The sequence below is a fragment of the Rhincodon typus genome, chromosome 7, assembly GCF_021869965.1.
Source record: "Rhincodon typus isolate 14 chromosome 7, sRhiTyp1.1, whole genome shotgun sequence".
NCBI lineage: Eukaryota > Metazoa > Chordata > Chondrichthyes > Orectolobiformes > Rhincodontidae > Rhincodon > Rhincodon typus.
In genome coordinates, this window is record NC_063338.1 from 21,052,742 (window position 1) to 21,074,767 (window position 22,026).

At 39.4% G+C, this 22,026-nt stretch overlaps 1 protein-coding gene across 5 annotated transcripts in view; it reads left to right on the top strand.

Moving 5' to 3' along the window:
- The window catches only part of vps8 (VPS8 subunit of CORVET complex), a 518,442-nt gene that overhangs the window by 216,064 nt on the left and 280,352 nt on the right, over positions 1–22,026 (top strand). For all 5 annotated transcript variants that reach the window (XM_048598730.1, XM_048598733.1, XM_048598732.1 and 2 more), the window contains 4 exons: positions 3,538–3,627; positions 8,273–8,312; positions 15,044–15,147; positions 18,714–18,795. In XM_048598730.1, coding sequence (XP_048454687.1) covers positions 3,538–3,627; positions 8,273–8,312; positions 15,044–15,147; positions 18,714–18,795 — 316 coding nt within the window. The remainder of the gene's footprint in view (positions 1–3,537; positions 3,628–8,272; positions 8,313–15,043; positions 15,148–18,713; positions 18,796–22,026) is intronic.

The window sequence follows — 22,026 nt, forward strand, 5'->3', positions numbered from 1 at the left end:
ATTTACAGAAACAAATTTCAAGAAATAAAAGCTTGCATTTGTATAACATCTTTCCTGGCCTCTGAATGTCCCAAATCACTTGGTGACGATAAATTACTTCTGAAGTGTAGTCACGATTGTAATATAGGAACTATGGCAGTCAATTTGCACATAGCAAGCTCCTATCAACAATAAGATGACAAATGTCCAGATTATCTTTTGAGTCATGTTGGTTGAGGAGTAAGTATTGATTAAGGTACTATGGGACCTCTGCTATCCAACCGAGAGAACAAACAGGACAACAGTTTAATATCTCATCCCAAAGGAAGCACGTCCAGTGTTGCTGCACACCCTCAGTGCTGCATAGCAGTGTCAGCCTAAATTATTTTGTGCTTGAGTCTCTGGGGTTTAACACCTCAAACATTTGGCTCAAAAGGTGAAAATGCTATCATACATATGCTAATAGACACTTTCCATTTCAGAATGTCGACTGGGATAATAATAGTATAAAGGGCAGAGAGGAGCAGAACTTCTGAGAATTTGTTTGGGAGAATTTTTTTATGGCAGTAGTTTTCCAGTTGCAATGGGACAGGAGTTACTGCTAGTCCTGGTTCTTGAAAATGAGATAGGTCAAGTGGATCAAATGTCAGTACTGGAATATTTATGGGGCAATCTGCATTGTGTCATATGGTTTAGGCACGCTGTGGAAAAGGCCAAAGAATAATTCAGAGTACGAATAATTAATTAGTAGGAAGGCAACTTCAGTAGGTAAGAGCAGAACTCGGCCAGTCATTTGGAACCAAAGGTTGACGGCCAGGACTGCACATCAAACGTTCAGAGGGCAATTGAAAAAAACAAGTAAGAGAAGCAAAGAGAGAGTGTAAATATTAGAAGGATGGTTTTAAAAATAAAATAAGGTCAATTAGGGACAAAAAAGGAGATTTAAGCATGGTGACAGGAGACATAGCTGAGGTATTTATTAAATAACATGTATGTGCCTTTACCAAGGCAGATGATGCTGTCCATGTCATGTTGAACGAGGAGGCAGCTCAGATACTGAAGGGATATAAACTAATGATGAGGAGGAGATGGACAGGTTCTTTGTAAATAAAGTTAATATTGCACCAGACATGTATCCAAGAACACACAAGAAATGGAATTAGAAAGGTAGTAGCAAGATGGATCCAAAATGGACTGAGTGGCAAAGAACAAAAAGTAATGGTGAATTTTCTTTTGGACTGGAGCCATGTTTATAGTGGAATTTTCCAGTAGTCAGTATGAGGACCTCAGCTTTTCCATATACATATAATATATATGTACAGGTGTACAGGTATAAGTACAAAATTTGTAGATGATTCAAGACTTGGAAGTATTAAGAACAGTGAGGAAAAAGTGTAGAACTTCAAAAGGATGTAAGTTGGTAGAATGAGCAGACAAGTGACAAATGACAGCAGGATGTAAAGTGATTTATTTTTGAAGGAAGAGTGCAATTCTTAGAGTAGAGGTATATTTAACCCTTTATTCTCAGGAACACACCTTGGAATGTGGAACATTGTTTATGCGTCTAAAGAAGTAGACACTGACTGGATAGGGGCCCTGGCTCTTGACTCTTTTTAACAAGGACCATTCCTTGTGGTACATCAAAGCTGGCCATTTGACGAGTGAGGTTTGTCACAAGGAATCTTGTTAGTGGCTTCATGTAACTCCCATTCCTTGATCTAAACGATGTGTTTTGGTAGATATTATTCAGGGAGGTTGCCCCGTATGATATGCCAAGATGTAATGTGGGAAATAGATGGATTGAACAGACCATCATGGAGTCGCAAATGTGGGGCAAAATGGATGGATTCAGCAGTTTGTGGATTTTCCTTAGTTTAAGTGTGTGTTGCAGATGTTTTTAATTACGTTATACGTCTCATTCAGATCACCCTTTAATATCTGTTCTCAGAAGAATACAAGATCTGTGAAACCTGTTTTTGTAAATTAATCCTTTTGGCTCTTGAGAATTCCAGTGAATTTGTTCTGGATACACTCTGAGGCCATTATGCCCTTCCTGAAGTGTGATACCCAGAACTGAAAGCAGTTAATTTTTTTACATACAGTTGGAATTCATGGAGCACTTCAGTTTTTGTGAATTGATTTAATTTTGAATGTAGATGACAAGCCACAGATCAATCATCTGATTTTGAGCTGGATACCAATTAACTTTCTTCCCCTCCATGTAGTGACATTGGAATGTCTGTATATGTTTGTCAGCTCGCTCTCATGAATGTTGTTACAGCATAAAATGGTCTAGCTTCAGTTTTATGTTCACTTTGTTTAAATGTATATCTGTGTTTATTTATCCACCAGTCTTTATTATTGTACATATTGATGCACCTTCCAATGTTTTGGTAAGATAATGTCATATTGTGTTTGCAAAATACGTTCAGAACTCATGGTCAAGTTTTCTTATGACCTTAAATTCTTAAGAATACCACTGTCATAAATATCCTGCCTCTCTGCTTAATTATTGACAATGCTCTTACTTTAGTATGGATTGTTTTATTCCTTGGGAAAAAAAATAACTTTTGTACAGCAACAAAACTAACAGGGATGCACAGTATGCATTTTATTTCACATTCTTTTGCACATAATATTGATTATACTAAATAACGGTTGTGTGAATATTTGGGTTGGAATTTGGCACTATGGTGGAAACTAAATGAATTGCATGATGCATTAATCATCCCTTTCTCTTAATGAATAACCTTGGTATTTACTGTCCAGTTGTGGCACTTGTACAAAGTTGTCCTATTCAATTCCATAGCAATGCTTTTAGGTACTGAACTGCATTTATTAGGTGGAGCGAATTTCCATTCGCTGAGCTTATTTGAATTTCATCTTGTCAATAATACATGCTATGAAAATCAGTGAAGGTTTTAGAATTGATAGGCATCCGGTTACCCAGATAATGACCCAGGCGTGGAAGTTGAAAATTATGTTTCTGCTCCTGTATCGATGTGCAGTATCTATACTGAACTATTACCCAGTTATTGGACCTTGTTCTAATCGCCAATGGTACTTTGCTCTTGACTCAATAAGTTAAAACATTTTGGGTTTATTTCCTGGACCTGGATTTTAATTCAACATTGCCCGATGGAATGCAAGATTGCCCACTGTGCTATAGCTTTAATGGCCCTAGGTGAAATTCGTTGGGAATCTTTTCAACCCAACATCCGACAGCCGCTGATCATGTCCCATAATCCAGAACTGTTCTCAGTTCAGCTTGAGCTGGCGTTCTATTCAGCACACGTGTAGCTCATCTGGGAAGTCTGAATATTGACCCTGCTCCCATTTAAAAATAAGCCTTTTTGTAATTTGGGCTGCAAGTAGCATTGAGACAGAACAGATTAAGCATAATTCAGCATCTCGGTGCCTAATACTTAATCCATGAATCAAGAGTACCAAAGCCAACAACAAATTGCAATTGTAGCCAACGTTCTATGATTCATTTGAGATAGTTTTTCCATTAAGTTGTTGTTGCTGGAGATTTAATTTAACGTATTTATTACTTAGGTTACAGAGAAGCATAAACTTCGCGAAGCTTCAGCCTACTTATTGGAGAAGAAGGGAGATGTACACGCTGCTTTTTTTGTTCTGCTTGAGGTACGAACGTTACATGCTCAGAATTCTTCACAGATCTGTGCAATTTTTCAGTCAGTTGATGGTGTGAGTCACTAATCAACATTCAATTTTAATTTGACCTCTTTCATTGTTTAGATATTTTATTCTTGCCCTTCCAGAGAGAGAATGTTACTTTTAGAATGTTAGATTTTATTTTATTTTGAATTTTTTTTGCCTATTCACATCAAGGAACTTGGCTTTCTGAAGCTATTTTCTCCAACAGGGACACCGGCATGTGTTCATTTGTGACAATAATGCCACTTCAGAAATTTAGGAATTGACCTTCCTTTTGTTCTGACTGCATCCTCACAATGCATCAAAAAAGAATCAAATGCTATGCTCTGAATAGTTATGTGAGTTTGTTGTTATTACAATACCTGTGAAAGTTGAATTTACATATCTGCCTGTTCACATGTTTTAGCTGTCAACGTGGATTCTGTTTCTTCGACCTTTGTTAATTAAACAGAAATGGACTTAGCTTTTACACTTAAAGACCGAAAAGTTCAAATCATTCTTGATTTTACTACAGTTAGAGGCTGGGCAACAGCCTTGACACTTCTAATTCCTTCCCCTTTTGTTCATTCTTTTTTAATTTTCATGTGTCTAACTAAGGGATTTTTACTTAACTGTTTTACAGCCGCTGTTCGATACTATCAACTCTCAGAATCACAGAATTGTTGCAGTGCAGTAGGAAGCCATTGTGTTTGTACTGGCTGTCCAATGAGAATTATGACACTAATGCCACTCTCCTGCTTTTTCCTTGTAACCTTGCATATTGTTTCTATTTATGTAATCACCCCCCTGCCCTTCCTCCCAGTACCCTCTTGAATACATAGAAACATAGAAAATACGAGCAGCATTAGGTCATTCAGCCCTGTGAGCCTGCTCCACCATTCATTATGTTCGTGGTGGATCCTTTTCTTCCTGATATTCTTTGATTCCTTTAAGTCCAAGTGCTAAATCCAACTCTTTCTTGAAATCATACAGCCCTTGACTGCCTTCTGTGGTTGTGAATTCCATAGGCTCACAGCTGTCTGGGTGAATAAATTTCTCTTCGTCTCACCACTAAATGATCTACCCCGCATCCTTAGACTGTTATCCCTGGGGCTGGACTCCCACGCGATCATCATTCCTGTATCTAACCTGTTATTTCTAAACTGAACCTACGTCTACGACATTTCCAGCTCATGCATCCCAGACACTGACAACTGGTTGTGTGAAAAAAGTATTTTCTCATGTTGTATTTGCTTGTTTTGCTATCTACTTTCAATCAATTCCCTCTCCTACTTGATCCATTTGAGTGGGAACAGTCTCTCTCAAACTACACTGTCCTGCCACCTCATAATTTTGAAAGCATCTTTCAAATCTCCACTTGGCCTTCTCGCCACCAAAAAATATAGCCCCAGCTTCTCTAATTTATCTTCATAACTGAAGTATCTCATTGTGGAACCTCATCTGTACTCTCTGCAATGCCATAAAGTCCTTTCTAAAGGATGGTGCCCATAGCATTCCAGCTGAGATCTAGCTTGTGTCTTATTCAAGAACAGCATAACTTCCTTGTTGTTGTAGCTCTGCCCCTATTGATAAAGTCAAGAATACTGTATTTTTATTAACTTCTCTCTCCAGCTGTCCTCAATCTTTAATATTTTATGCACTCATAAACACTCATGTCTCTCTGCTCCTGCACATCTCATTTTAGCAATGTTCTTCATATTCTTTGTACCATAAAGTATCACCTCACGTTTTTCTGCATTGAATATTTCTTGCCAACTATCTGCCCACTCTACGAATTTCTTAGTGGCCTTTTGAAGTTTACGGTGTCCTCTTCACAGTTGTTTTGAACTGTCCACAAACTTTGACATTAACCCCTGCATGCCAAAGTCTAGATCATTGACGTATATCAGGAAATGCAAATATCTCAATGCCCATCTGTGGGGAGCTCTATTACAACTTTCCTCTAGTCCAAACATTATCCATTAACCATTATTGTCTGTTTCCCATCACAGTTAATTTTGTATCTATGTTGCTACAATCTCTTCATCAGATCTGACTGTCCTGTTATGTGACTTTGTATCAAAAGGCTTTTGGAAGTCCATGTAAACAACTTCAGCATTAGTCATGAACTGTAGAGAATTGCTCAAACTAGTTAGTTTTCCCTTAAGAAATCCAGTCTGGCTGGCCTGAATTAATCCACATTTGTCCATGTGATTATTGATGCCATCTAGAAGTTTTCTTACCACCGATGTTGAACTGACTGGTCCGTAATTTCTGGGCTTATCCTCGCACCCTTTTTTGAGCAAGCATATGATATTTGCAAGTCTCCAATCCTGAGACCACATCTGAGTATAGGGAATATTGAAATATTAATGACAATGCCCCGCAATATACCAATCCCACTGCCTTTCAGTTTCCTTGAATACATCTCATTCGGTCCTGGTATTTTGTCAATTTAAAGTACAGTCTATTCAGTTTCAGCTCCTTATCAATTTTGAAACCTTTTCATGACTAAATTTCCTTCTCTGTCATTATGACTTCCATAGCATCCTCTTCTTTAGTAAAGATAGAGGCATACTATTAATTTAACCCCTCCACCTGCTGCTCAGTTTCTGTTCTCGTCTGGTAGAGTTATAGTGATATAGCCTTTGGGAGAAAGAGATCCTCAGGATCAAATTAAAATACCTAGACCCTTTGCTTTAACCACTACTGATCTCACTGCTTGATGCAATCTTGCAATTCCCATTTCACATCCCTTTAGACTAAGTTTGTCTCACTCTCATTTCTCTTTTTTATTGAATGTCTAAATATCAATTTTCAGAAAACCCCTTTTAATAAAAATTCTGCTGTGACTGTTCAACATTCTTGATAACATTTCCTCATGTTATTTGCTTTTTAATTATCAGTGGAACTGCCAATAGCAATTTTGCCTTTACCTATCCTGCAATATTTTTTACCTAAGCTGAATTTTGTACCTGTGCGTTGTTTTCATGTCCTCATTTGTTCCTCCTGTCTTGGGAGTTTACAAGTTTTGTTTTGTATAAGTTGTTCAGGCTTATCACCTGTTCATAGCTCCCTGAACATTGGCAACCCTGAGTCTATCTATTCTTCTACCTCGTTGAGCTTACCTTCTGTTTGTCTTTGAAAAATGCTAACAGCTCTCCAACTTTTGCTTAATGTCCTCCTTTACGTTTTCGAGATGATGATTCAGCTGACTGCTTATCTCAGGCTAGCAGGCAACCTGTTGGAAGGTAATTGACATACAGCCAGAAATTACTTTGGACTTTGCCACACCAACTAGTCCCTCAAACTACTTAATTCAATTAAACTCTTCTCAAGACATTCTCAACACTGTTATCCCTATTCAAGTGCCAAAATCTGTAAATTTCCTTTTCTCTGCCTGTTATCCAATCCTTGATCAATGTCAGTATGTTACTTTCCATCACATATGCCACAATTTTACTAATCAGCATCCTGTGGGGAGCCTTGTCAACACCCTACTGAAGATCCCAGTATGCTGTAAGAAAAAGAGTCATATCAGACTAAAGTGTGAACTCTGTTTCACTCTTCACAGATGCTGCCAGACATGCTGAGTTTCTCCAGCAGTTTCTGTTTTATTGCTGTGTCTTTTGACTCCCCTTTATCAATTTTGTAACATCCTGATAAAACTCCAACCTTTTCATCAAACAAGATTTCCTATTCCCACATCCACACTGACCATACCCAATCAAGTTGTCTGTTTATCACATGCAGCAAATCTCCCTACAAGAGTATCAGTCCCAGTTTGTTCAGGTCCCACCTGCTCCAGAACCAGTTCCAATCCGTCAGGAATCTGACGCCCTTCCTCCTCCTTTGACAACTATGTGGTTGATCCCTTACCCACCCCCAGACATTGACGTATCTACCTGCTCACCTAACCCCAGAAACCCACTTGCTCGCCCATCCAACTGTGCCTAACACCCATCCACTCATCCTCAGTCACTCACTCACACGCCTATATATTCATGTAACCTTCTAAACAAACAATCTCTTCTGTCTGCCTTCATCGAGTCCTTGCCTTTTGTGCATCGCCACTCATATTACCCAACCAGTGGTAGCCAAGTCTTCAGCTGTTTACAGCTCACACAATAGAATCTTTTCACCTCTCCTCCTTAAAATTTTTATTACAATTCAACCCTTTGACCAAATGTTTGACTTTTTTTATGTGATAGATTTACCATTGTGCCTTTAGGATGTTTTTCTACATTTAAATTGCTGTGAAAACGTAATTTGTAAAGTAATTCAGTCAAGAACTAGTAAATCAAGATGTAAAAAAAAATGCAAGGGATGAACGACTTTTGATTGTACCTTCTTGCTTTGCAGAGGGCAATAATTGTCAAACGTCCCTGGATAATTCACTTGCAATGTGACAATAGCCACCTTTTGATTTATGGTGGTGTATAAGAGTACTTTAGCCTCTTGAAACGAGTTTGCTTTTAGTGCACACATTAAAAAAAACTATTTTCAAGGGCCTGTCTAATCAAGCTGGGAGCTTTTCCTTTCTTCTTAGAGTTCAATGAAATATTATCTTTCAGCTGCTGCGTAGTACTGTCATCAATGTTTGCGAGTAATCAAATATTTTCTGTTTCTCCAGATCTTGAAACACAAGCTGTCGTTGTTTACCGATGGTGCAAGTAAGTAAAAATTTAACTTTTTAATGCAGTGGTATTTTATTGTTGGCAGTTTTAAGATTTCCAAATATTTATAGTCAAGGCTAGTCTGTTTTTAATTCTGATGTTTATTACCAATTTGTTATCGATGCTGAACTTATTAAACTTGTTGGAACTATAAATAACCAAACATGTCACACTTCCTTGAAAGAGTTTGGGTTAAAATGAAAATTGTGCTTTTAGATAATTACATTCCTGTCTTTGTGATTAGACCCTCTTTTAATGTCCAACTGTAAGGCCCATTTCTTGTCCTAATGCAAGTATTCATCGGGTATCAAACCTATTTAGTTTTCATTCAAATATTCAGATATCTATGTATCATATATATAGACACGATGGTTAAAAAGACATTTGGTATGCTTGCCTTCGTTGCTCAGTCCTCTGAATATAGGAGTTGGGACGTTATGTTGTGGTTGTACAGATCATTGGTGAGGCCTCCTCTGGAATACTATGTCCAGTTCTGGTTGCCCAGTTTTGGGAAAGATATTATCAAGCTGGAGACGGTTCAGAAGAGATTTTGCAGGATGTTGCCAGGTATGGAATTTTTGAGTTACAAGAAAAGGCTGGATAGGCTGGGACTTCTTTCACTGGAGCATAGGAGGTTGAGAAGTGACCTGATAAAAGTTTATAAAATAATGAGAGGTATAGGTAGAGTTGGTGGTCGTTGTCTTTTCTCTAAGAAAATTTCAAGACTAAGGGGCACATTTCTAAAGTGAAAGGATAGAGATTTAGAAAAAACATAAGGCAAATTTTTTACACAGAGGGTGGTTCACATCTGGAATGAACTTCCTGATGAAGTGGTGGATGTGGGTACAATTACAACATTTAAAAGACATTTGGATGGATATATGAATAGGAAACACTTAGAAGGATATGGGCAAGGAGCAGGCAGATGGGACTAGTTTAGTTTGGGGTTATGTTTGGCATGGTGATTGGACCGAAGGGTCTGTTTCCATGCTGTATGACTTTATGACTCTTTCTCATCAATGTTTAAAACTTAAAGGAAATTCAGACTTCTGTTATGGGCCTCTGAGGGATCATAGTTGTGTTTGACCATCCTGACATTTATGAACTATTTGGGCTTCTACTTGCCAGCAGATAAAATTTTGAATCCCATAAAATATATGCAAAGAACAATTAAAACTTGTCATAGATGACAGTAGCTTAGCTGACCTCAGTGATGTGCTAAAGTGCCCTTTGCCTTGATGAAATAGAATTGAGAAAAAAAACTTTATCCTGTTAAACCTGAGTACCAACACATTATCAAAAAGTGAATCTAGAGAAATAATCATTCTCCTCAAATGTATTGTCAAGGTATTATGTCGAACTATACCAGAAAAACCAATTCAGCAAACTTTCTTCATTCTTCCTGACACTCTGCCAATGTTACTCACTACAGTAATTCCACAAGCCTGCCCTCTCAAAGTTTCCTCCTCCCATTTCCCTTGCAAGGATCTGACATCTGTAAATTTTGAACTTTTTCCCTGTAAACCCAAGTTCACAAATGTAAGGGACCATATATTTAATTATTGATGCTCCAAACTGAAGCAGAATTTGGATTGCTTTAGGTGGAATACTAGCAAAGGTTTAAGTAACTTGGAAATCAAGTGTTGCTTATTGCTAAGCTGTGCATTGCAATGTTGCTCTTTGGAAGCAGTAAGAGGGAGAATTTGGCACTGAACTGCACCCAAGAACCTTTTGAGTTTAGGAAATTCTGCCCAGCAATGGCCTTCTGATTGGTTGAGCTGCAGGATGTTAAAAAGCTGTAAGTGCCAAAGGCAGCCAAGAGTGAAAAATCCTACAGATGGAAAGCTTTTCTTTCTCTCTCTCTTTCTATTCTATTTCTATGCATCCCTTTTTCTCCACGTGGGGAAGAACACAGAAAACCTAAGAAAGCTTAAAATAACTCAGTCATTCATGTAAGAAAAGATCCAAGTTCAACTAATCACCCATCAAATCGAACGATACTGACAACAGCATCTCATCATTACAGAATCAACAGGACTGGGAGGAAAATAAATTTCCACCTTATAGTTTAGAATTTTGAGCTTTGGAATTTTTTATCACCCTGTTTATCTTCTTTTTTCCTTAATAATTTATGTGTTAAACCATGTCTTGCTCATTATTGAGTGTGTGTGGGATTTTTGAAGGGATACAGTTTAAGTTGCATAAATCCTTCTACTCATTGCTCTTGGTTGAAGTTAAATACTGGAATAAATAGAACTATTTTCCTGTTCCCAAGGAATCTGATGTGAATTGATTTTGCGCTGAATAGCAGTCAATCAGGTCAATTTATCATTTTGATGGTCTCAATGAAATTTAATATATTTATACAGTTCATGATAACTTGTGGAACAGTATGGTCTGATTATTAACACACTCTTCCAAGTTAAGTTTAGGGACTTGGAAGGGACTGGGGAAAGAGTGGATGGGACTGGATGGGATGCTTTTTGGAGGTTTGGTGCTGACTTGATGGGCTGAATGGCCAGCTTCACACTGTTGGCATTCAATGATTCTAGCCAGAGTAAAGAAGGGACAGCTGGGACTGTGCCATGAACTCTGCTTCAGACCAGGAAAAAAGGTGCTGAGGGTGGAGACGAAAATCGAGGCCTAAGTGTTTCTAGTGTAATGAAGTGGGGCACTTTTGTTCTGAATGCTCAAGGGCTGTGAGGGAAATTTTGTGGTGTACATAAGAGTGAATCTGAGAAAGGACCTGACAAAGAAAATGCCATGACCAAATTTAGCTTTAACGACAATTATGAGACCAGAGTTAAACACTGATGTGAGTGCAGCAGAGGTGAATAAGGTAGATGAGATGTATAAAGGGATTTCGCAAAAGGAAAGATAATCCTTTTGTCTTCCATTATTCATGTTGTCATAGCCTGCATCACGCAGAGCCAGATAAGATTCCTCACTCAGTGTTTTACTTGTTATGATCTACCAATTGAAGTACAATCAGATCAGGATTCGAACTTCATGTGTGAAAACAAAGAGAACAAAGAACAAAGAAAATTACAGCACAGGAACAGGCCCTTCAGCCCTCCAAGCCTGCGCCGATCCAGATCATCTATCTAAACCTGTCGCCTATTTTCCAAGGATCTGTATCCCTCTGCTCCCTGCCCATTCATATATATGTCTAGATAAATCTTAAATGACGCTATCGTGCCCGCTTCTACCACCTCTGCTGGCAACGCGTTCCAGGCACCCACCACCCTCTGCGTAAAGAACTTTCCACGCATATCTCCCTTAAACTTTTCCCCTTGAAATCGTGACCCCTAGTAATTAGTCCCCCACTCTGGGAAAAAGCTTCTTGCTATCCACCCTGTCTATACCTCTCATGATTTTGTAGGCCTCAATCAGGTCCCCCCTCAACCTCCATCTTTCTAATGTAAATATTCCTAATCCACTCCACCTCTCCTCATAGCTAGTGCCCTCCATACCAGGCAACATCCTGGTGAACCTCCTCTGCACCCTCTCCAAAGCATCCACATCCTTTTGGTAATGTGGCGACCAGAACTGTACGCAGTATTCCAAATATGGTCGAACCAAAGTCCTGTACAAATGTAACATGACCTGCCAACTCTTGTACTCAATACCCCATCCGATGAATGAAAGCATGCCATATGCCTTCTTGACCACTCTATCGACCTGCGTTGCCACCTTCAGGGTACGATGGACCTGAACACCCAGATCTCTCTGTGCATCAATTTTCCCCAGGGCTTTTCCATTTACCGTATAGTTCGCTCTTGAATTGGATCTTCCAAAATACATCACCTCGCATTTGCCTGGATTGAACTCCATCTGCCATTTCTCCGCCCTACTCTCCAATCTATCTATATTCTCCTGCATTCTCCAACAGTCCCCTTCGCTATCTGCTACTCCACCAATCTTAGTGTCATCTGCAAACTTGCTAATCAGACCATCTATACCTTCCTCCAGATCTAAGTTTTTTCAATATGTAACAATCAATCTTGGAATGGAAGAATTGGAGTCTCCTGCCTATCATCTGCAAACCCAGGGAATTTCTGTGACATGCTGTCAGACTCTCAAATCAATGATTGAGGCTTATTGTCACACACACCTACAGGATTGGGACAATGGATTAGATTCTGTACTCTTTGGTACCAGAGATTCTCCAAATTAATCTGCTGTGTTTAGTCCATTCAAATTGATGCATGGTCATGAGATTAAAGAAGATTAAGGAGAAGATCTTTAAGGCAAAAATGACACATGCTAAAATGTACACACTAGTTCCTGCATTCATGTTCTACTTTACTGATGTTTAGGATGCCAAGCCTGTACTGAACATTTGTTTTCTTTGATGCAACATTTACAAACCTTGAACAGAACTGTGATTGTGGTACTATGCCTGTACATTTGAAAAGAAATCCATTGTCTGGAAAGACAGCTGAAAAATGCTTTAAGAAAAAACGCACAGCATAAAGCTTTATTGTTCACTGCTGTGAGTTGAGAAAAATAGAATCCAGCAATTTTGGAGATTAGCTTCCAATAGATGAGAGCATAAGCGTAGAGTTCACTTTCCTTGGTTATGGTGCATCATAAAATATCTCGTGCTGCATTTGTACAACTTAACACCACCTATTCTCTCTAGCTGTGGTTTTAATATCAGCACTGTGCAGGTAGTAGCAGTGTAATTGAGTGAGACGCTGTGAATTTCCAATTTGCTCCAAGCTATACAGATACGAGTCTGATGATTGGATATTGTTTGTCCTTGCTGTGGTCATTGTAATTGGATTTGCCCAGCCTGAGGCTGAGGTATGGTTTTGCAGACCTTTAGACAGCACATTGAATCAGTCACAAATTTGATGTAGTTTAAGTAATATTTTGATAGTTCCTTTGTTTAAATATTTATACCAGTAGAGGTGTTTACTAGTAGATTGTGAAAGGTAAACCATTTCCTTGCCCTCTGAAATTTATTAATTTATTTTAACATGTTTTCATAAACCAACTCCTTCTCAGGACTCTTTTCTGCTAAAGCTTTATTGCATTGTTTTATTAATTTACTGTTTACTAAATGTACCTCCGACACAGACCTTTCCAATGATCCACATGCAGATTTTAAACAGTAGCTATTCGTTTGACTGACACAGATTCAAGACTACAAAAAAAAGGAGAAAGATGCCATTTATTCATCAGCATAGCACAAGAATGAAAGCTATTGTTTTCTGAATCTTGAGATAATTGATTTGTTGAAAAATCACTACAATGACTAGGGCCAAATTGTGAATAGTACAAATTAAAACAAGTTATCATAATTCATGACGTAGTTGTAAACAATCAGTAAACAACGTTCAGTGTGTAAGTAATTACAATGCATTGCAAAATGCAAATATTTTTAACTTAGAGTAAAACTAAAATATCTGCTCACTGCACTTTGTATTAGTCCGCTGATCATATATTTTCAGGTTGAGTTAGTTAAGCTATTAATCATTTACATACTAGTTAAGTTTTATAAATGTTGCTAATTAGTAAAACTGGTTGGAAATATTTTAAGAGTGAAGTTCAAATTCTTTTCATGGATGCCATCTTTCAATCTGAGGTATAATGGTTTATGATTAATACAGAAAAGATAGCAGAAATTAAAATGTTCAATTTTATGTTTGTTTGACACTAATTTGTATGTATGACTTTTTTTCATGCAAAGGACAGTGTTAGAAAGGCAGCAGAGATGTGGGTTGTAAGGCTAGAAAAGCTGTATTCTAGGTGGCTATGTAAAGGCAAACTGCTGAAGTAAATGTTGGTGATTCCATTAACTTGCAAATGCTATCTTGTTTATAGTGACCAACAGAGGTAAGACTCCAAGTGAAATCTAACATTTTTCTGTGTCAGTATATATGCAACTTTGGTTCAATTTTATCACCCTAGTTATTACTTTGACTTTGTTTTAATTTATTCAGTTTGGCTTATTTACTCTGTGCTGACTTTGCCTCTTCGACCCATGAACAAATCTCGAATTTTGAACAAATTTTGAGTCCTTCAAAACTTAATGAATAAATAAGCCACAGACTAGCTGAGGTGAAGTCCTCAGAAACAAGGAAGGATGGTCAACACAAAAAAGTTCTCAGGCCTTGAGGCTTAGGCTATCATGATGTCAGAGCCTGCAAATCACAGACTGAGTGCCACTGTGAGGTACATTGTTCAACAGATACCTTCGCCAAAGTCAATTATGTAGATGAACTTTGACGAAACAATAACTTTTCACTGACATTTGGTGTGGTTGTAAATTTGGTGTGAAGTGGGTATCCATGTACATGGGTGATAGATCGATTGAGGAGACTAGATATTAATTTGAGAGATTTGCTGAATTAATATGATTGAGTTTTCAGGCCTCCCAGCTGACAGAAATGGAATGGCAGTGTCTCCAAATCATGGGTAAACACAGTATATGTGTTATATAGCCCATGGTGATCTTTCATTTGGCCTGCCTTTGAGTGCCTGCAGGAGGGATGCTCCTTTGGTCCTAAGGAAAATACTGACAGTCACTTCCAGCCTGAGCTCCTGTACTCCATAGGCCTGACATTCTGCTCCTACCCCCTCCTTTCCAAACTGCCGTGATATAAAAATGGCACATAAATCTGGCAAACTGCATTGTTGCTCTTTCTTAGCTTTCTGATGTGCAAAGCTACAGTAGACTGTTGCACTGTATTCTCCTTTTCTCATGTGAATCTCTGCAGGAGAGGAAAATGAAGAAATGGCGCAAGCTGCAGAATCTGCTTTAGAAGAGACAATTGCATTATGTCAGCGCAATTCGCACAGTCTCAACCAACAGCAGCGGGAGGTGAGTGATGAAAGTTTCCTCTGTGTATGTATAGTACCTTCTTTGAATGCAGTTTTCAGTCTTTAATGGAGCTGCCTTTTTTTTCTTTTCTCCTCCTTCCTTTTAAGATGCCTCGTAGCTGTATCCCAGCAAATGAAAAAATGATAGTTTCAGCTGTGAACTATTTATCTGTCAGCAACTAGTGCTGTGCAATGCATCTGGGGGAAGCATGTTGGGGAAGCAAAGTAATAAGAAGTAGTTATGGCTGGTTGTTGTCTAGCATGGCGAAGATTATCAAATGATCTGACAGGTGGGATTTGAATTTCTGAAGAGATAGAGCAAGGTAGATAGAAACAGAGAGATTTCAGTGATTCTGACCTGCAATTTGTGTGTAAAGTTGAATATAAGCGTTCTGGAACAGAAAGCTAGAGACTTTCTTTTAGATCTGAGGTTTGAGATGTGCAGTTCATTCCCAGTCTACCAACCTCATCCCATTTTTAGTGCTTCTCCCCCTCGCTATTTTGATGTTGCTCACCTATTTATTCAGCTTCCTTCCCTCAGTTTAATTTGATGTTTTAATGTTTATGCCTTGGCACATTTGACAGTTTTATTCAGCTGTAAAGCAACAGCGATAATATCAGTAGTAACATGAATGCCAGGATAAATGCATGACAAAATAATACCTGTTTTTATCGAGCGAATAAAAAGCTTCCTAAAAGTTAGTTTTGTTGTTTGTTTTTTTCCTGCTCTTCTCCCAGTGCATCATTCCTAGTATGTATAATATTATTTTCATTAATCAAATAATTGATTTAATTCTCTAGCTTCTATTGAAGGATGATCTGTAAAAGCTCTAATATGGACGTAAAATACTGTGGATGAGGAAAATCTGAACCAACCACACAAAATGCTGAAAATGCACAATAAGTCAGGAAACATCTGCAAGGAGAGTTAGTTGATGTTATGGAGTTTAAAAACAGGGAGGCTATGCTGTAGCTGTATAGGGTCCTGGTGAGGCCACACCTGGAGTACTGTGTGCAGTTTTGGTCTCCTTACCTGAGAAGAGATATACTAGCACTGAAGCGGGTGCAGAGGAGATTCACTTGGTTGATTCCAGAGTTGAGAGGGTTGGATTATGAGGAGAGACTGAGTAGACTGGATTATACTCATTGGAATTCAGAAGAGTGAGGGGAGATCTTATAGAAACATATAAGATTATGAAGGGAATAGATAAGGTGGAGGCGGGGAGGTTGTTTCCGCTAGCAGGTGAAACTAGGACTAGAGGGCATCGCCTCAAAATAAAGGGAAGTAGATGTAGGACTGAAGTCAGGAGGAACTTCTTCACCCAAAGGGTTGTGAACCTGTGGAACTCCCTGCCCAGTGAAGCGGTTGAAGCTACCTCACTGAATGTGTTTAAGGCAAGGTTAGATAAATTTTTGAAAGGTAAAGGAATTAAGGGTTATGGTGAACGGGCGGGTAAGTGGAGCTGAGTCTCAAAGGTCAGCCATGATCTTATTAAATGGCGGGGCAGGCTCGAGGGGCCAGATGGCCTACTCCTGCTCCTAGTTCTTATGTTCAGGTCATTGATCTGTAAAACTGCTATATTTTGCTATTTTCCTCTATTTAGTTGTGGAAGTTGGGGTTAGCATAATTTAGAGAGTATGTATGGATAAATGACCAGTTTCCACTGCTTGAGTGCAGTCCGTTATGTGGCCGATGACCAAAATCGCTTCAGCTGTCATTTGTCTTTTATGCCACACTGTCAACTGCAATTGTGTGGCATGTAGGATAACTGGCTCCCACAGAAGAAAAGTCAAAACTTAAGAGCAGGACAGTTCATGTTGTACATCTGGTACATAATTTAAGGAAAACATCATGCTAATTCTTTGTGGAGTGGAGTCATCTTCTGAGTTTGATGTTAAATGTTTCAGAATGGGAAGTACATAACTATGCTTAAAGGTGCTACCAAAGCAGAGAAACATTCTATTATGCCAGTACTGGCATACAATGATTTTGATGAACACACGCCTTCGCCAAAAATATATCCCTTTAATCACAGGCTTTGTTATGCTGATTAATATATTTGTGTGTAAATAGCTTCGTAACCAGAAATGCACTTTTTTCAGTAATTTGCGAGTTCTGGAAACTATGGCCATTTTATTCATTTTTTGAATTGAATAAATTGCAGTGACCACAATGGAAGTGATTTTGTGGCCAACAGCATTCAATGATCTTTGTTCTTTAATCACTGTAATAGTAAATGAAATTGACAGTGCAATTATCACAAGAACATTCTAGTATGAGTATTCCTTTAAATTCAATAAGGAGAAAAATGATAATTTATGGAGCTAAAATATACAGTTGTATGCAATGTGCTGACAGGAATATTAAACATAAGCAGAGAAAAGGTCTCAAACTTTAAGCACTTACATTATCCAATTATTGACTGAGAAAGTATGATAAAGCTAACACAAATGTGTTTTTGTAATAATGGTTTTCATAAATCTTGCTTATATAGTTGTACTGTCTTGGGAAAGAGATTTTTATTAGATAGTCACCTTATGCATGCTTCAGATTTTGTTTCAGTTTTTCCCCTTCTTACTTTCTGTCCTGGAATTTGACATTCATTCTAAGCTCCTGACCCCAAAATGTTGATTGCCTCTCATACCCATTGACGTGAGCATTCTTTATTTGTGAGTCTGGTCAGTGAGCTAAGGATGCTGTGGTTATCACTACTGAGCAGACAGACTACTTCAATACACTTCAACTTTCTTCTAGGAAATGCCAGATGGTTTTGGGAGTTTAAATCAAAGCAGGATTCCTTTCCTGCTGTTGGTAAGAGCATTGAGGTTAAATGTTGTATTTTTACTGTTGACTCAGCTGAGATCAACTTGGCAAAAATCTGTGAATGGGACCTGAGACTTAGAAACTGATTCGTCACAGAAGTCCTACCTCTATGCTATAATGTACAGGCAGTCCCCAGGTTGCAGATGGCTTCCATTCTTGAGTCTGCACTCAAGTTGATACGTACAATGCAGGACAATATAAAATAGCCATTTATATGTACAATGACTTGTTTGTTATGTAGGATCTTTAAAATTACACCTCTACATGTGATTGCATTAGTAAGTACAATCATGTACATTGGATGTTTGTACATCGGAGGAGACGATGGCCTATTTGTATTGTCTCTGGACTGTTAATCCAGAGACCTCGGTAATGTTCCGGAGATCCAAGTTGGAATTCCACCATGACAGATGGTGGAATTTGGATCCAATAAAAAAAAATGGAATTAACAGTCTAATGATGATCACGAATTCATTGCTGATTGTTAGGAAAACCTATTTGGTTCACTAATATCCATTAGGGAAGGAGACTGCCACCCTAACCTAGTCTGGACTACATGCGACTCCAGACCCACAGCAATGTGGTTGACTCTTAACTGCCCTCTGGGCACTTAGGGATAGGCAATAAGTCCTTGCCTAGGCAATGACACCCTCATCTTGAGAACTAAAAAAACATCCGGGACCCCCTGTATATCTTGTGGGACACAAGAATAAGAACGGTTCTTTGTTTTTTTTCTCTTTCAGGCATTATGGTTTCCATTGCTTGAGGCTGTTATGTCCGCTCAGAAACTGTTGAAAATTGGATCATCCAACCATGCCTTTGAATGTAAGTAGAGGAATATTTTATGCTTTGGAATCCTGTTATTATCAGAAAGCCTTCCATCTACTGAGACCTGGAGCTTTTATCCTTAGGATGTTAAGGCAACAACTGAAGTCAGAAGTGAAATATTTAACATGAACAGGCTCTAGTCATGTGACAAGGTGATTTTTTTTTTGATAAACCAGGAAGAGAAGTGAAGAAATTAGATTGCTATCATCAAAATGACAATGTAGGGTGAAGAGGTGCTGATGGTCAATCTTAATGATTCATTGGAATGCCAAATTTCAATTAAATTACAAGGGGGAAAGCAATGGCCCAGTGGTACTATTGCTAGAATTTAATCCAGAAACTAAGGTAATGTGCTGGGAACGTGGGTTTAAACCCTATCACGGCAGATGGATTGAGAATCTCCTGATTATCAAGAAACCATTGTTGATTCTTGGAAAACCTCACCTGTCTCAATACTGTCCTTCAGGGAAAGGAATTCTGCTATCCTCACCTGGTCTGGCCTACACGTGACACTGCAAAGTGGTTAATTCTCAATTGCCCTCTGAAATGGCCCAGCAAGCCACTCGGTTGTATCAATCGCCACAAAGCCACAACAAAGAAATGAAACTGGATGGACTGCTTGGAATTGACCTAGGAACCGGAAAATACCATGGCAGAAACACCCCATTTGACCCTGCAAAGTCCTTCTTACTAACATCTGGGGTCTTGTGTCAAAATTGGGAGAGGTGTCTTGCACACTAGTCAAACAACAGCCTGGCATTGTCATATTCACAGAAACATAACTTATCATGTCCCAGACACCACCATCAGCATCCCTGGATATGTCCTGTCCCACCAGCAGGACAGACCCAGCAGTGGTGATGGCACCGTGGTGTACAGTTGGGAGGGAGTTGCCCTGGGAGTCCTCAACACTGACCCCATGAATCATAGAATCCCTACAGTGTGCAAGCAAGTCATTCAGCCCATCGAGTTCACGCTGACCTTCTGAAGAGCCTCCTACACTGTCCATGTGATCTTGCATTTCCCATGGCTAACCTGCCGAGCCTGCACATCTTTGGACTGTGGGAGGAAACTGGAGCACCTGGAGGAAACCCACACAGACACGGGGAGGATGTGCAAACTCCACACAGACAGTCACCTGGGGATGGAATCGACCCCAGGTGCCTGGCGCTGTGAGGCAGCAGTGCTAACCACTGAGCCACTATGCCACCCAGTCTCATGGCTTCAGATTAAACATGGGCAAGGAAATCTCCTGCTGATTATAATGTACGATCTTGCCTCAGCTGAGGAATCGGTACTCCTCCATGTTAAACAACACTTGAAGGAAGCACTGAGGGTGGTAAGGGTGCAAAATGTACTCTGGGTGGGCAATTTTAAAGTACCCCACCAAGGGTGGCTCGGCAGCAGCACTACTGATAGAGCTGGCTAGTTCCTAACAGACATAACTACTCGACTGGGTCTGCAGCAGGTGGTGAGGGAACCGAGAAGAGGGAAAAACATAATTGACCTCACCCTTACTGATCTGCTGGCCGCAGATGCCTCTGTCCATGACAGTTGCATTAACAGTGACCACCGCACAGTCCTTGTGGAGTTGAAGTCCCGCCTTCACATTGAGAACACCCTGCATTGTGTTGTGTGGCACCATCACCGTGCTAAATGGGACAGACAGATCTGCTCCAAGCCTCATCTGTTCTTTTGGACCAGTTCCTCATTGACCTCTACTTCCCAATATTTTAAAAATGTCTCAATCTCCTGTTCAAATGCTATCTGTGATCTAGCCTCCACAGCTCTCTTGAGTTGAAGAATTCCAGACATTTGCCGCTCTGTGAGAAGAAATTCTTTTGCGTCTTACTTTCAAAAGAGTGTCCTCTTACTCTGTAACTATGTCCCCTAATTTAAGATCACAACCCCCATAGTGGAAACATCAATTTAACATCTACCCTATTTCTCATTATAAGTACCCAACTTGCATCATCCAAGGATCCTGCACCTAGCTTAGTTACACTTTCTTAATCCATGTCGCTCCAAGTGCAGATATATCCTGTTCCTGAGAATGCTTTCTAATAAGTTTCCCACTGAGGCTACATTGACTGGCCTGTAATTTCCTGGTATATCCCTTCTTCCCCTTTGTAATATTGGAACAATGCGAGCATCTCATCTGTGGCATGAGAGGTTTATAAACTTATGCCAGGCCCCAAACTTTCCTCTCTTCAATACATCTCATCTGAACTTTTAGATTTAACAGCTTTTAAGGCTACTAAGGCCATTATTATCTCCTCTTTCTATGTTAATTTCTTCTAATATCCAGGAATATTGAACTGCCAGTCCTGCCTATCCTTCAACCAAGTTTCAGTCATAGCTATCATATTATACTGTCACGTACCTATCTGTGCTTGCAGCTCGACTATCTTATTCCCCAGGCTACTTGTACTAAAATAGCTTCCATTTAGTCTTGCTGAAAATTTCATTAACTAACATATGTTTGTTTTGCCTTCCAGACTCTCTCATTCATGTTTTACCTTATAACTCCATCTTGGCTCCTCTTCCCTGTGGATCCATTGCCCCCCCCACCTTCACCCATTTAGTTTAAGCCAATAGCAGTAACAAACCTCCACATGAAGGGGTTGATTCTGTTCCTTTTCAGATGTAACCAACTTGTACAGGTCCCACCTCCCTAGAAATGGCCCCAAAGCCGGAGGAGTCTAGACCCTTCTCTCTTGCACCATCTCTTGAACCACGTATTTACCTGCTTTATCATTCAATTCCCATATTCAGTACTTTGTAGCACTGGGAGTATTCCAGAGATTACCATCTTTGAAGTTTGGCTTTTCAGTTTCCTACTTAACTCTCTCAGGTCTGCTCGCATGACCTAATCCCTCCTCTTTCCTATATCATTGTTTCCAACTTGGACCACAATCTCTTTCTGTTTACCCTCCTCCTTCAGAATGCCATGCGGCTGTTCATGACATCCTTGACCTTCTGGAAGGCAACATACCATTCTGGAGTCACGTCTACAGCCACCAACATGCCCTCTAATCCCTTCATAAATGAATACCCTAACACTATTGTCCCTCAACATGTTAACTTAACCCCCCCGCCGCCACCAACCCCACCAAAAGAAACAGGTAGAACATCCACGGAACAATGGCTTGACTCTGGCTTGCCTCTGCAGAGCAACCGTCATTCAGACTGTTTTCCAAGGCTGAAAAATGGTTTACAAGTAAGATG